Source organism: Bombus affinis, chromosome 5, assembly GCF_024516045.1.
Source record: "Bombus affinis isolate iyBomAffi1 chromosome 5, iyBomAffi1.2, whole genome shotgun sequence".
Lineage (NCBI taxonomy): Eukaryota > Metazoa > Arthropoda > Insecta > Hymenoptera > Apidae > Bombus > Bombus affinis.
Genome location: NC_066348.1, coordinates 9985908 through 10002793, shown reverse-complemented (window position 1 = coordinate 10002793; position 16886 = coordinate 9985908). Strand labels below are relative to the sequence as shown.

The following is a 16886-nucleotide window of genomic DNA, read 5'->3' as shown; positions in this document are numbered from 1 at the left end:
GAAATAATTTAAAGCTGGATATTTCAAATCAAATATCAGAATTGTAAAAAATATCGTCGGATATAACATTGCGAAACTGTTGACTAGATAAAATCCCTACAGAATTTTTGAATACCTTTAATCTCTTTTAGAATTTAAATTCATTGCTTGCTGGAAGTAACTACATTTTTCTAATTATTTCAGTAACAAACAAATAATTCCGAAACATGAACCATGATGATCGTTCCTATATATTTTAATATATCAGTGGATTATTGCAATTTTTTGAATATCAGGGTCATCTCTGCATTGTAGATATTTATACTTGACAAAGCAAGAGTCTTTACTTCTAAATGTAAATCGTATACGCATTATTGTATAACACAATGATTCATATCGTAGATGTATATTAAACAATATATGAAAGTAAATGCAAATATTTTAAAGCCGATAGGAATGAAGCTTTCTCTCAAAGCCGAGGAAATTTGTCGGGCAATATTTACAAATTTGTTAAACAATATTCAAAGGCACTATAAACTCCAATACTAATAATAATAATAATCCCATACATTCTGATTCACCATGAAACATTATGATTGGAAATTGCGTTTTCAGTAGCTTTCAATAAACAGCAACACCTCGGAAACGTTGTACCTAACTGAAAAAGTTCATTGTTTCGCTATGAATAAAAGTGTTTTGTTATTGAAATTGTTAAATCAATATTATCTAAATGATATAATTACTGGCAAAAGATTAAAACCGATGCGCCAATGAATAATATGTCGATTAAATATAAAAATATATAAAAAATGTTCCACTACTACTCGCATAAAAAAAGAATACAGCTGACAAATTTTATCGTTCAGTCCTATTCGCTCTAAATTCCTTCCATGTTCCAAAGTAATTATTTGATATCTATAAAGTTCAACAAACTCTAAAGCTTTCCAAATAAACTCCATACCCATAATAAATAGTTTAAAAACTTGCCAATTTCACGGCGAGTTCAATCATGCCATGCCACCAGGAGCCAGGCATTAAAACTGCAAAAACTGCGTTCGAAATTTCATTTTCAACGAAACTGTCCCCGGCCAAAGTAACGACCGTCGCGAAACATCATATTCCAGCTATCCGAAACGGCCATAGTGCAAGCAGAAAAAGGGAGAAGGAGAGAGAGAGAGAGAGAGAGAGAGAGAGAGAGAGAGAAAGAGAGAAATGTAGAGAGGAAGAGAAATAAGAGAAATAAGATTCGTTCCTTCTTACACAATTCCTCGATAGATTTGCCAGCCATGTGTGAATTCGCCGCATTACGATAGATGTTTTCACTCTCTAGGTTCGTCAGTGCGCGGTATACGCCGGGTAAGAGGCGAACGCATTTCTAATATCTGTCTGCGATCAGTAGTTCTTTCTCGCTTGCACTCGGCTTAGGAGTATCGGTCCCTCTCTTTCTCGAGCCGAGCCGGAGGCTCCTCTTTTTGCCCAGTCCGCACACACTGGGATCAATAATGCACCAACCACTCGCTGCTCACCCCTCTCCTTCTCTTTCCTCTTGAAAACCGTACCAGCACCCACCCACCCACCCCCAACACGCCTGCTCACACCCCTTCCACCACTCAGTCCCCCTATACATTCTACTCTCTCTTTTCCTCTTACTCTACCTCTCTCTCGAACTTGTCGCGTTCCTTCTTTCTCTTTCCCTCCCCTCAATCCCCGTGACGACTTTCTCTTTCTCTCTTCCAACACCTTTCTCCCTCCGTTCTTCTGTTTTCAACGATACTCACTGTCTCCCTCTTTCTCTCTCTCTCTCTGTCTCTCCCTTCTCCCTTTTTCTCTCTTTCTAACTCCGTAGGTACTAGTATACTAGGTACAGCATAAAATCTCTCTATCTCCCTCTTTCAAACTAAACATTTTCTCTTTTCCTTCCTCCAATGACTTTTGCCGTTTCTTTCGATTTTCCTCTCTTCGTCCGTGTTCTCATACGTCTCTCTTCCTCTCATATTCGCCCTCTGATTCTTCCGCCTTCCCCCTCGCAGCGCCTCTCCCCGGTGCACACCATTTCCATCACATTCTCTCTCACTGATTATCTTTCACGAGGATTCTCCATCGCCATCCCCAACAACGTTCGTCCAACTTTCTCTCTCTCTCTTTCTCTTTCCCTCTCTTGAACGTTCTCCCACCTTCCGTATCTCTGTCTGCGTTCCACCCAAGATTCCCTCTTTCTCATCCAACCCCCTGCTGTTTCCTTCTCGCTACCTTGCCCAAAGCTCTCCCATTCAAGCTCCATCAGCCTGTCTCTGTTCGACGCGTCTTCTCTCTATTCTACCCGTTTGCTATCTCTGTTTAGCGCCGCTTCGTGGCGCCTCCACCGCGTCTTTTCTCTTCCTTCGTCTCATCCTGCTTTTGCACCCCGACCACCAACGCATCCCGCGTAGTAGGTGGCCTCTTTCTTCTTCGAGGCTGCTTCCCATGAGCCGTCTTTCTCGGTTTCACCTTACTCATCGTCCCTTTGTTCCTTTTCCCCGGCCGTGTCCTTCTCGGTCTCCTTCCTCTCTTCTTTGGTGCTCTTCGTCACTCGATTCACGACGAACGCAGCTCCCTCGACGAAACGGGGCTTCGCCGGCACAGCTCGTCCTCCCTGGTCGGCCACCTGACTGAGGAACGGGCCTCCTTCCACTGCCTCCCCCTCTTCCGAGTTTGCAGGAATTTCTACTTTGATGAAATCTCCGTCTTGCTCTCGTATCGAAAAGCATTTAAACGTTGTCTATCCTCTTTGTTTTATGCAGCTTTTCGCATCTTCCTGACTCTCTCTCTCTCTCTCTCTCTCTCTCTCTCTCTCATTCACCATCTGCGCCTTACTCGTCCACGGTATAATACTTTCTTCCATTTCCCTTTGTTGTATCAGAGCTACTAGCACCGTAGCCCGCATACCTGAGAATACTGTTTACCCGTTTTTCCGCGCTCACTCATCGACGCTCTCTTCTCTACCCATCCCATTATGTAGTCTGTTCTCTCGGTTCCACGTTTCTCTTCTTCTCTCGGAGCACCGCGATTCTTTAAAACTGTTTACTCGTCCAGCTCGAGGGCGATTGTGGTCGAATGGAATCGTTGGAGACGCGCGTGATCCTCTCGGCCGTTCTTCAGGATTTCCTGGTTCGTTTTACTCTGGCGTAAGCTTGAGATTTAAAACGTGTAATACCTCGTTACTCAGTCAAGGTCACTGAACTCTTTCCTCCTTAGATCGTCAGATAGAAACAACGATAGCTTCGAGACAAATATAATTTATATTTTGCTGTGCCGCAGAGAATTTTAATAATTAGTTCACGTGTGTGCCATAAGATTAAAAAGGTTGGAAATCGCATGAGCTTAATGCCTCTTGTTGCTTTTAAGTTGGAAAACCGTTGAAACAGTTGACATACTGAGAACTATATTAACACTGGTTACGACAAATATTGCTCTTACTTTTTATTTTATTTATTATTTTATTTATTTCAGTATTGTTAGCAGAAATATTATTGCTAGAAATAATACAAATGAATTTCTTACAATTTATTGCAGCATGTGAGAATACGATATAAGCAAGAATCTCTATTATTTGAAATAACAAGTACTATACAATCAAAATACATACTAACTTCACCCTTCTCCATACTATTCTTAATTTTCTAACAATAATAGTAGATTCCTACTCCTTAAAAATTACCCCTGAAACTTGCAGATTTGTCAGATTTATGTTTGTGGCACCTTAACGCAGGGATAAGTGAAATAGTCGTATTATTAATCAGACGCGAAGTAACTGGAACTTCAGACAACTTAATCACAGCCACTGCATATCTTTAGCATACACCGAAATACGTTGCGCATTAATTTACGTGTATATAAGTAAGTCGTACTTTGGATTAAACCATATATTACATTAAAATTAAATTCACGGATTCTATAGAAACCTGCAAAACGAAGTAACGAAATATCATGTAACTAAGAGGAAACTATAAACTACAGTGAAATATATCAAGAAATATTTGAATAAAGTGAACGGAGAAATTATTCCAAAAAAAATCCTCCAAATAAATGGTTTTCAATACATAATCTTCAATTTTCCTAAAATATTTAGTAAGTATATAAGTATATAAATAATTTAGTATAACGTGGCTTTATCGATAACTTATCGTTAGTTACGTTGAAAATATATTGTACAATGTTATATTTCGTAACGAAACGAATCATTTAACCTTTTACGATTTTGATATTCATTCAGCGAGGAACAAACTCTTTAAAAAATATGGCAATGTAAATATTGAAGCATAATTTCCTGAGGAAGGAACGGCACACACTCTTCGAGGTACTTGTCGTCTTCCGTGCTTGCCACGAAGTTACAAAAATTACGAGACGACCATGCTCCTGTTTCGTCTTACGAAGGTAGCTTGTCTTGCAATTATGCAAACGCGTTCTTCAAGGCAACTTCATTATCCGTGCCGTTAAAATTTAAACACGAAATTGTAAAGAACTCTTCGTACATGTCTACCAAATGAGTAAGTTTATGCACCTAAATTTCATTCCTCCAAGAACCAATAATATTAGGAACCGTTGTTTAAATACTGATTTACCATTTTATATTTTGAGAAGAAGTAGGCATTTAGGCAAAAGAAATAGCAATTAGATTTAATGTTATTCTGATACTTCACTAATGAAATACACGTTATTAAACACATATTACATAATATATCATACAATATAAATATGCACCTTCGATCTTTTCAATATTATAAAATCCTTTTACGAAGATACCTAAAGAAACACGTTTCACGAATTATTTAAATTAGTCAAGTTATACAATTCACCTTGTACAATTCACGAATAGAAAGCAAAAAGCAATTGCCTTTTTCAAACATAGTTAAACGATATCTATTAGAAATTCCAGCCAGAATTTCCTAAATAGAAAGCGAATAACACCCATCGCTATCCTCAGACATTTTCCTGAATACGAAGGAGCTGCGGAATATAATATTCGGAATACACAAAAACCCTCCAACAACTGGCGCTCTTCGTAGTTGCGGGGTTAGGTTGAATGTTCGCGAGGGGGTTATCATTACCTCTTCTGCGGAATATCAAAAAAATCGTCTGAAATTCAGGAATGAGCGTAATAACGCAAAGGAAACGACGCAACGAGAAGATTCTGTTGGCGAAAGGCGGAAACGAAGAGGAAACGCGGCGGAGCCGCGAGCAAAGCAGCACGCAGGATGAACGAGCAAATAACTTTATCTAAGAAAACCACCCGAAACGTACGGAACACGAGATAATGCCGGAATTCAATTACCGACAAGCATGAATGCAACCGCATGAGATAGTTTACGCATAGGATTTCCAGCATCACGTGCATTCCCGTTCAAGTGCTTGGGAATTAACGTGAATAAATATCGAGAGTTTTAATGCAGTGGAATTTGGTCTTTTGGATAGTGGTAGTTATTCGTAGTTAACATTAGAACTACCGATAATTACCACGAAGCAATTTTTATAACAACCAGTGAAAATGACTGGTCTTTAAAAAATATGCAATAATAGAATGTTTTTATATTTTTCGATTTATTACTTTCTTACAGAAGGAATTCCATGTTATGTAGTACATTTTTGGTATTATTAATCCAACTGGGACCATCATCCCTAAACGAGGGTTGACACATTTATTTTTTGACTGGTGTCATATTTCTAGTGTTAGCGATCTAGCGATCGATCCGGAATTTTCCTGATAATTGATATCGTCATATTGAATGATACGCAATACAAATTTTAAAAACGCGTGGGAAGTTGTACGAAACGAGGAAACTGATTAATTGGGGTTCGATAAACAGATTGCAGGACCCTTTTACACTTCGACAAGTACCAGACATTTTGACTGGTATTGGTATAAGTAGCCTTGATACAAAATTATTTTCAGTTTGAATACATAAAAAACAAAATAAAATTCATTCTATTATTCTTTTAGTTATCGTTACGAAAGTCATTACACCGTTGATATAACAAAAAGATATAACATGAAGTAGGAATTTTAAAATAAAATTGTAAAACCAGTCAATTTGACTGGTGTACTAGTTCTAATATTAAAGAAATACAATGGTTTGCGAAAGTATTGGAACACTTGCCAGGGAAAATTTGTATGAATATTAGGTGATATTGACAAAATCCGCAATCACTTAGTTGCCAACCCAATATATCGAGTGTGTGGTGAAGTCGAAATTTTTTGAAATTTCATTAACATCATAGTGTGAGATACGACTATTGCGTTCAAATTGGTAAAATTTGACACGAATCCGAAGATGTATATAGAAGTTACAAAACATGTATCGCAAACATACGTTTAGCAAATATTATGAAAATATTTGGACAGTTGATTATATTAAGTCACAATAATTAACGACATCACATTTAGCACTATTTAAGTCCATTATTCACGGTATATATTAATATTTTACTAAACGTGTGTTTGTTAAATGCCTTTCTATTTCAGTATTTGTTGATATGCTTGATAAACAATTACTGTTAACAAATAATGATAGGGAAATGAGAAAAGATCGTAAGCAAAGGAATTTTTGTGAGTAATTTCACAACTATGATGCTCGTTGAGACTACTAGCTTGCGTTAACGACACGCTTCGCCAAAGTTTTGTCAATATGAAGTCAGACTTTAATATCGACTAAACTAGGGCTACTTCCAGAATTCAGAGTGCTTTAGTTACGCGCATAACATTTAGAAACAAATAATCGATCAATAAAAAAGAATTGTATGTTATTACTGAATCGCTTACCAATTTTAAGACGCCCATTAACGATAACGATTTGTATCTTACCTGGAAAGAAAGACGGAATAAAACAATTAAATTTTAATATAATAATTAAGCGTAAAATAGAGTATTCAATAATTTATCGTTTTGGCATTTACCAATCCGAATTCAGGCTTCGAAAACTGGTCCGTAATTGGTCTACTTATTACAATTTTCAATATACATAAATTCCATATTTTCGATATAAACCAGTAATTCCAGTAATTCCGATATAAACAGATTCATCATCATACAGCTAGTAAAATGTACCAAAACCTAACGAAATATACATACTGTTACATTATTTCTTGAAATTCTTCAGAGTAAAATAAACCAAATGTATCGCGTACACTAATTATTTTACGATTAACAATCTTGCAAGCGATAAAATAATCAAAATCTCATTATCCAAGGAAATTTACCTTTACGATTCTCAGATAATCCTTTGCTATAACATCGTACAATACTAGAACCTACTATAATATCAGGAGAAACAGCGCCTATTTCCGCTCATGAAAATATAGCGTTCCACATTCACCAACGTTTCGCTGACTAAAATGAAATACCGAAACGAATCTTAAACAATACATTCGGAAATCTGGGTCGCTCGTTCACGGTGAACACTAAACGCTAAAAAGACGTATTATTACGACAGGTTCAAAGGACACGTTCTCCTTTGCGCCATGTGGAAATCAGGTTAGCCGGGCAGGCGGTTAAAATACAGATACATCCATCCCTCCCGAAAGCGTAAGACAAATGTACAGCGCGGAACCGAGCCTCGGGTATTCGGGACATGTTCACGTTCCTCGATATACATGCACATCCCCACCATAGAGTCCGGTAAACGTGAGATTGTAATTCAGAAACGCTTGTCATTCGTACATTTTCCGGTACGAATGCACGTGCCATCTAACCACTGCCAGGATAGGTATCAGCAGTCATGGCAATACCATTAATGCACAGTGACGAGTTACGCGGAAATTGATCGAGCGATCAGCTTTTGCAATGAACGCCACGTTTCGCATCAATATCAGCATGGGGGTGCGGTTCAAATAGCATCGCGAATGCTATTCAAATATAATGTACGAGTGAACGGTATTCAAACGTAACGTACGAGTGAGAGTAGTATAACGCGTTTTGGTCAGAGAGCCGAGGCTCGCTTTTCCCAACTACTTTAACCGTGTTAAATTTTATCGTTTAATTTCGACTGTATTTTCTTTTTTTTTTTTTTAATATTCATAAGTATCTCAAATTTGTGAAAAATATTAAAGAATTGTTATCGATACGTGTGATTTCTTGTTTCAATTGTGTAACGCGTATTTCCTTGGGACGTTAAAAATCCTCTTATTTACAGAAATGATAGCGAGATCGCGGTACAAGAAGTCGAGGATCGCAACAGGATTAAGACGAATTGGTTGCCACGCGAATTTTATCTACTCTGCCCCTAAACTGAAATTATACCGCACCATAATTAAAATTTGACAAAATATTATGCTACGTTTGCGAATTTTCTTCTGGCAATGTTAGCCAAATCGATCACGTTGTTGAAGATTTCGTCTATGAAATTTATCTTATTTTAATTATTCTGAAGGATTTAGTAGCGTTTCTCGCAGATGGCAAATTAAAGTGTTAATAAATATTAGAAACAAATGTGTAAACGAGCATTCCTTCGTTGTTTGGGCGAAGTAGAAATTCCACATGCGAATGTTCCAAGACTGTTCTGAGTTCACGGCGAACGTGAGCTAACGTTCGTACAGATTAGACTTCGACGAACACCTAAAAGAATCGAACAAACACTTTTGGAGCATTCTTAGGGCGTTCGTAGAACAATTCGATCTCTGATTCGGCGAGCCAAACAGCGAACGAATGCTCGTTTACACTTTCGTTTTATCAAATGTTACCAAAGTGCAGGAAGAATGAAGAGCAGAAAGAAAGAATAATAACAGAAACGAGCAGGAACTGTGGATGAAATGCGCTTCGATTCTCGCTGAATTTCTCTATTTTAAAGGAGAATTGCGTTGTATGGTTGGTTATAACACGAATGGACCTATATAGAACGCGTTTGATACAATAAATGGTTTGATATAATAGCGTGGGGTGTTTACTGCATGATCTTGCTGTAGTTTTCCAGGCGAAGATTGAATTACGCTCTTGTTTTCCAGACCTTTGCCATTGAAGTAGCTCGAAGTTGGCAATGAGCACTATGTGGAACAGAGTTGCTATGGCGATAGTCATCGAAATGGTCGGATCACTTTACTGCGTATTGCGCGCATACAGTTGCGAAGATGAAAACGGGGAATATTCCTGGGTCAAATTCGACCTAGTTTAGCTTGTAATTATTATTTGAAACGAAAATCTGTTGTTTTTATAGTTGCCTACAATTTGAAAAATGGTATTCTTTAAATTCTACATTAGAGGAAAAGAAAACTTTTTTACGATATAGTTATAGCTTTTTTATTTCCTCGATATGTTGCGATATAAAGATATAAAGACTTCAAAAGCGTGTACATTTATTTTTCATACAACTCTTGGTTTTAGAACGTGATAACAAAATTTGTATGAAAACCTATGGGAAAACCTATAACATTCTGCGTACTATTTCGAGCAGATTTCATCGATTTATACGATTATTGATACGCACAACGCTGGAGAACTGTGCTTAGCAAGAGCTCGTAAATACAGTCATTATTCTTGACCGACGTTTATAAGCTGCTACGAAATGCTGATTCATGACCTCCCATCGAACGACAATCAGAGGATGAAGTCGCATTAATAAAAGAAGTGGCTGTGACGTAATTCGCATAACACGTGCGCAGTATTTGCGATTCGTTAAACAGGAGAACGAAGTTATACGAAACGGAGTGTAAAAACAGTGTCTCGTTAATCGTAGGATACACTGTGCAGGATTCCATTCTTCGCTCTCCGTCATCGCAAATAGGACGAGAGAAATGCGTATCGTAATTTCGGATATGGCGCCTCATTTTTCGAATGCATCGCGTCGCGCTGGAAGTCGAAATATTTCGCCGGCAATTGCTACGTCCATATAGACAACATGGAATCTCGCGTTGCCAAATTTCTGAAATTCTATCGTCTATAATGATCAATTTGCCTATGATTTTAAAAGTGAAACGAGTTGAAAACACAGATCTGTACTCGTTTCTCTTGTACTGTCACATTGTAGCATACGCATATGCCAGTGCCAAGGAATGTCAGATAAAGAATTTTTGTGGGAGAGCAAAATTAAACTGAAGCTGTTTAGACTCAACGAGGTCTTTTTATCGCTAGACCGGGCATTTTTACGCAAATATATACTTTTATGGAGATAATCAAAGAAATCTATACAGAGAATCTATATAGAGATTTGTTTCATCCCCTAAATTTTACGACTACTCTATTTCAGATATTTTTTATATTTTTGCGCATCACGCGAGGTCCGAAAATTTTTGTATTTCCCAAGTTCCCACAAATGCATAAAAATTCGCATTTTACTTATTATAATTCATTCAGAGCCCTATTCTTCAAACTTATCACCAAAAGGCACAGAATCACAAATTTTCGTATCGCTTGTTGTGCAAAATTCTACAGTTTTAGTTCGTTGATAACGTGTTTCCATTAAGTTTCCGCGAGAAAAATATTTGATCAGTTTTACGAGAAACAAATAGGACGCACGCGTTACGCGCGATCTTCGAAAATGACACGATCCAGGAACATTTCAATCTTTCAATTCGTAGCTAATCATAGCCGAAGGGAATGGACTGTCCCGTGTCCTAAGAACTACGGAAAACTATCTTCGAATGTAATAACATTCGTCGTATTGGCGAGAAGAATAACGCTCGTAAAACTGAACCATGTGTAACTTTTATCATTTTCAATCTACAGCCATAAAGGATTTCCACAGTTAAAAAGCACATTTAGCGAGTGGCGTTACTTCTGGCAACAAAATCTCACACGATCGTCCAATTCACTGAATAAACAGCGTTTTCTTTTTACTTTTCCACGTAACGCACGACTCGCGATCGCTTTAGATTTACAAGTTCCACGAGAGCTCCCCTTCGGAATTACGTCCGAGCGATACGATCGAGTACGAAAGAAACGGGAGTTAATTGCAAATCCCGTAACGAGCGGGCAAAAAGGGAAAAGGGAGACCGAGTGTAAAACACGACGCGGCAGGAAGAAACGATTAAACGGCCGTGCGAATGGTGTTGCCGTTAAAAAAAAAAAAAAAAAAAAAGAGAGAAAAATGGAAGGAAAAGGAAGAAAAAGTCCATCATCAGATTACGCATTATCGAGTGGGAACGTGTCGCGGGAATAATTATGCTGTTTGTAACGCGACAGCAAGTCCGTGGCCGTGGAAAAAAGTAATCTCCGCGACTGTCGGGATCGCGTGTCCACCCTGCGTGGTCTCAACTTGTCGTTGTTAATATCGATACAAGTCGCCGACACGTGACAGCACGTGCAATCTCACAAGCTGGCCGATGTGCCCCTGAACTTATGAGCTTCAGGATACACCCGTCCCTCACTCCACGACTTTCTGTCCAACTTTCGTTTGACACCTAATCGCAATCTCCTAAGTGGAACACGCGCTGGATTCACCGTGACCGTACTATTCGATCGATGCCATAGGGGAATTTATGCGAGGGAATTAGAACGATCTTTCGTCGATGAAATTTTCGATGGAGTGAAATTTCAACGGCGATCGAATGACTCGTTTCATGATTTTTCCGGTAGTTGAATTTTGCGGTTATTTTCTATTCAAATTTTAGCGTTATACATGTACATATGTGTGTATATCAATATGAGATATGATATCATTCATAATATTCAAACAATATATGCGCGCACATTTAATTTACATCTAAAAGATTCCTTTCTCCATTAATTGTAAAAATGAAATTAGTTTGACAGATTCCATATGTGTTGCGATTGCATCATAAATCACACGCTCTAATCAACAATGCCATCAGGATATTTTTCTAATGTAATGAAAACATAACGTGGAATACCTGTTCAGTTAATCACGGCGATTGCATGAATTCAATGCACATAATTCATTTGCAAGTCAAGCAACACTATCTTGCATTATAATCACGATACTTTCTCCTTCGTAATAAAACTGATTGTGAGTCATAAAGTACACGAGCAAAAGAACTCAATGAATTAAAGTCCGGATCAAAGAGTTAGAACTTTGACAGAAAGCGAACTCAACTTCTATCACAGTTTCTTTCTAATTGCTTTTCCACTATCCGTTAATATATAATAAAATTTCGATTATACGGTATAATAATGTCATTCATAACGATACGAGCATAGTAATTTCTATTAAGTTTTATCGCACAACGTTCTATATTAATCGATATATCGCAATACTTATATCGTAAAAACATCATCGTACAATCGAAAGATATCGTTGTTTCAGTAAACTAAAACAGCAATATCAAGAATTTAATACAATCGTTATTTCTTTACGATAATAAATTGTAAACTAATATCTTTACTAATATCAAGCTTTATTAACAAATTTTTAATTTCTTTTCACGAGTTCCATTACTTTTAACAAATTACATTCAGGCAAATTACAACATGGAAACACGTATGTGCGTCCGCTATCGTTTGAATACGCGACGCCCCGATATCGCGTCGATTTCGTTGCAAAGTGTATTCAATAACGAAATTGAAAATCAATAGCGGAGTATGAAATCGATATAACTACTTATCCCATACAGTCACTCCTCTAACAAAACTTGGTTAATTAGATTAAACTTTCGTTTAATTGTATCATAGTATATTCTTCATAGTATAGCCGTTTCTGGATTTTCGTTTTTCTTCGCGATTCGCCTCTCTACAAAAGTTACAGAGCGAATAGTTCTCATCAAACAGCCGCGAAACAATTGAATAGAACTTTTTAATTAGCTTGCATACGAAAATATAGGAATCATTATTCCTATATTTAATATAAAATTATTTATATAAAAATAGGAACATTATTCTAATATCACATACAAAAACACGCTAAACTTGTCAAATTTATTCAGATTCGAATATAAAGCTATTTTACAATAGTTTTCCATCCAGTGATAATCCTTTTAAGTACTACCATGTGCAGGTAATTCACCGATAATAAAAATTTTCGCTACAGTTGTGGATTGTTTTACAGTTTATCAATTGTATTCATCTACCATTATCATTAATCCTTTATCAATTTCACCGTAAATTTATCGAGTAGTCTGCGAACATTGGATTTTATTATTTTCCCTGCAATATCACATATCGCGGATGTACATGCGCAGCCTTTTTAATATTGAAAAACACGGCTGTAAAATAATAATAAAATGTGGGCTAAATGGAAATAATCATTGAACGAAAAATAATGGAAAGAGATTAACGCTTGAAATTAAATCCTTTTCGTAACATGAAACGGTGCTCACTTTTATCCTAATTCGAGAGAAACTGTACAGTTCCCTTCAATTTGCAAAGATCGTAAATTCACGTGTGCCGCCTGTAACAATTGGCTCACAGAGAACGTAAATTCGTTTTCCACTTGTACCGATCGACTCACGATGTAAATCTACTGTAAAATCATTGTAAATCACCAAACCGGTAGCGTATATTTCCTGGTTAACAAAAAAAAAAGGCAGAAAAAATATAACGTTTTCGTCGAAAATACGATAAAACAGTCTTGAAAAAGAAAAACATGAAATTGATAGTAACGGATATGGAATAAAAATACTAGATTGAAGTGTTTTGCAATGTAGTTTTCATTAATAGATGGATATGGAAATATAATAGCGACGGTTCAAGGTAAAAATAATACTAACTGTTATTAATTCTACTACGTTCTATCGACGATTTTCAATCCAATTCTATTTCTCCGATGTTAAAAAATATGTATATCAAGTTTCAACAAAATATGGTAAAATTGATACCGTTGCGTATGACTTCTCGTTTCATCTTCTGTAACTTTACAAATCTTTCCCTTTTTATTTTTTTTCTTTCTTTTATTGATAAAATGGGAGCAAGATTGCAACATACAAATTTAAGGATCGTAGTAGAGACACTGAACCGTCCATGATTGATCAATATGCTAAAGTTTCTGTATAGCGTTATAAAAATATTAATAATTTCACTGGCATAATGAATAATATTTTATATTAGTAATATATCGTAAATAGCGTGTTGAAAACTCTTAGAATTGAATGTATTGAATATTCGTTATGATAACATCGTGCAGTGATTTTGTCAATCAAGTTAGGATACCTTAGTATAACAAAGTTGATTTTATTGTTAGTATCAAGAAGGATACATATATAAGCAATGAACTATAAGTATGTCTATGAAAAACTATATAAGCAATAAATTACATCGTCTTTTTTCACGAAGATTTAAAAAGTTATCCCTTTGAGTTTGTCGCTTGAATCTTCGTTTAACTATGAAAGTTATAAATTGTGCTATGTGCCTGATCGATAATCTCTAAGAAAAAGTTTCAGCTTTTATTAACCAGACGTCTCATACCGTAAACTTTCTCTGCAGATGTGCCTCATTCATTTCGCATTGAGAAACGTTCATTTTGTTCACGTTAGTTGCAGACATATCTTCTATAACTTTCAAGATTTCTTACCTTTTTCCAGAGGAGGAAAATAGTACTTTTCAACTTTCAATAAGATGCAACTTTCATTTAGTATATTTCTATTATATTCATATTCTAGTATATTCATTAGTATATTTCTAAAGATATGCTATAAAACATAAACAAAAATAATATTACTCTATTACCTATCTAATCTCATGTTTTTCATAGAAAATTATTTAAGAGCATGAGCACATGAAATTATTTTCAAGCTGGGACTATCTTACTCGGTTTGAAAGGGATTTCACGACATACTTTTCAATCTTTTCATCGCTTGTACGTTTTGAAGTCTCAAAGCAATCTTTAATCTTGTAATGGGACGTCAAATTCATTCTACAACAAAAATTAATAACGATACACAAGTAAATAGAAATTTGTCGTTCAAATGATTTTTGACAAATACCATATGCTATGTCCAAAGGATTCCCAATAGAAACTGATCTATGTACATGTGTGCATACTGAAACGCGGTATCAAGTATTTCTGTTAATTCTACGAGACATACATACGCAGTGAAAATGTTGTAAATTCTACGTACATCCTCGGCCTTATCTCTAACTCTACCAACATAATCATATCAAAGTTACGTCTCATTACGCCATTAATGAAGTTCTAAAAAGTTTTATACAACACACACACACACACATATAATATATTCACGAGAGTTCCGTATGCCAAGTGCTGGCATAATTTCGCCAGTCACGGTATATTTTTTTCAAACACACTTCAACGTCCTACACAGAGAGTAACATCTCACAACGAGTATTTTTCATTTCCCGACAGCGAGCTTTTTCTTAATTTCCCCTCGTTGACTCCATTTCATCTTACAGTTCCCTCGTCAATCAATTTTTTCGAAAGTCATATCCAACCCGCCCCTCCTCTCCTCCTCTGCCTCCTTCTTCGCTTGGTCCGCAAGAAAGAAAATAAAGCGGACCATTAATTAAAGCGACATTCGCCGAAAAAGTTAATTAAAGCCAGAACGTTACTCGAGATCCAAGGTCCGACGACTATCGAGGCGAGGGCAAAGCCAACAAGAACCGGCTGGAACAGTTCTCGAGCGAATTCTCCGCTCGCTTCACCATCCTTCGGGAGAATGTGAGAACAGGCAGCTGCAACCCGCCCGGAAATAAGTCAAGATACGTGTTGCAACAACAGCGAGGGCCAAGACAGCAACGAGGAGGATAAAGGTAACAGCTTCAACAAGATCGAACGGTTCCTTCGCGTCGAATAACCGAAGGATAAGCGGGTCCAGGCACAAGACAAATAGAAACACGTGAAATATTCATTGCTTCTTAGAATACCTTGCGATACTTGGCGCAGGATACGTGTTGATGTAGATTTTAATACGATCCTAGGCGTAAAAGCTTCTAGATCTGTTGATCTTACCTTCTCAAAGATTCAATTTTGTTGAAGTAGGAGGCTATGAACTTAGGTTTTGTGGGTTTCAAACGGTGGGCTGGATTAGCCGCGTAATTGTAAAGTGACACACATGTATGAGTATGAGTGTGTGTGGGAGTATGTGCGTGTGCAGCGTCTCGCAAAACAAAAGAATACAATTGTTCCGTTGGTAGTGTGGTACGGAAGATGGTGAGACAAAGAGAGTACTGAGACGCGTGCAAATGTATATCGACGAATATCTTGTAAATCGCATATTAAATAAATCTGAAACTATTTTAATATCATTTCTAAGTGTAATACGAGTGTTCCTATACATTTATTTCGGCGACTAAGACCCACAATTCTCAACAGGACTAAAGGGTTTACAAGTTTTCACAATGCTGGTATAAATTTCATATGAAACGTGGGAAAATCGTCTGGTTGAAATATGAAAATTGTGTCGAATAATTATTATAAGTGCAAACAGTGTATCAACATGTCCAATGATCGAATAAGATTAGTCTCTCATTCGTTTCTTTTACGAAGATAAAATGAAGATACGGCAGAGCCCTAAACCTCATACGCTTACCCGAACACCCATTGTCCCAACGTAATATTTCCCGGTAATGGAAAGCCTTTTCACGCTTCAAAGCTGCACATATTTTACTAGTATTCATGCACAATATATTCTTTACATTATTCGATCGAGCGAATTCTGATTATAAGGATTCACCACGAAACTAATAGCGTTCTAACTATCGAAAAAAAATAAGAAATAATTAAAAAATTCGAAAGTGATGTAGGTGTAATAGTATAATAGAAATACATGGTGTTGGGAAAGCCACATTAAAAAACGAAGACACGATATCGAAAAGAATCTAAAGTACGTAGATTTCCTCGATGCTGGACTAAAGATGTTAAATATACCGATGTAATCAAACGGTTTCATGGCGATAAAGACGATAATAATGAGGCTTCCGCCCAAATGGAAACAATGAACGAAAATGGTAAGGTGCCTTCTCGTGTCGAAGCATTCGTGGCACTCGAAAAATGGTTTCGATGGTTCGAAATACAAAAAGAATGTAACTCTATGCA

General features: G+C 36.8%; 1 protein-coding gene across 3 annotated transcripts in view; it reads right to left on the bottom strand.

The window, feature by feature from the left end:
• LOC126916983 (E3 ubiquitin-protein ligase MIB1) overlaps nt 1-16886 on the bottom strand; it is a 441377-nt gene that overhangs the window by 60943 nt on the left and 363548 nt on the right. The window contains exon 10 of one of the 3 annotated variants that reach the window (XM_050723366.1): nt 6799-6817. The exons of the other annotated variants lie outside the window; for them this stretch is intronic. Within the exon in view, the coding sequence (XP_050579323.1) occupies nt 6814-6817 (4 nt within the window). The 3' untranslated portion in view covers nt 6799-6813. Of the gene's footprint in view, nt 1-6798; nt 6818-16886 lie in introns of those variants that run through there. 3 annotated transcript variants of the gene reach the window in all.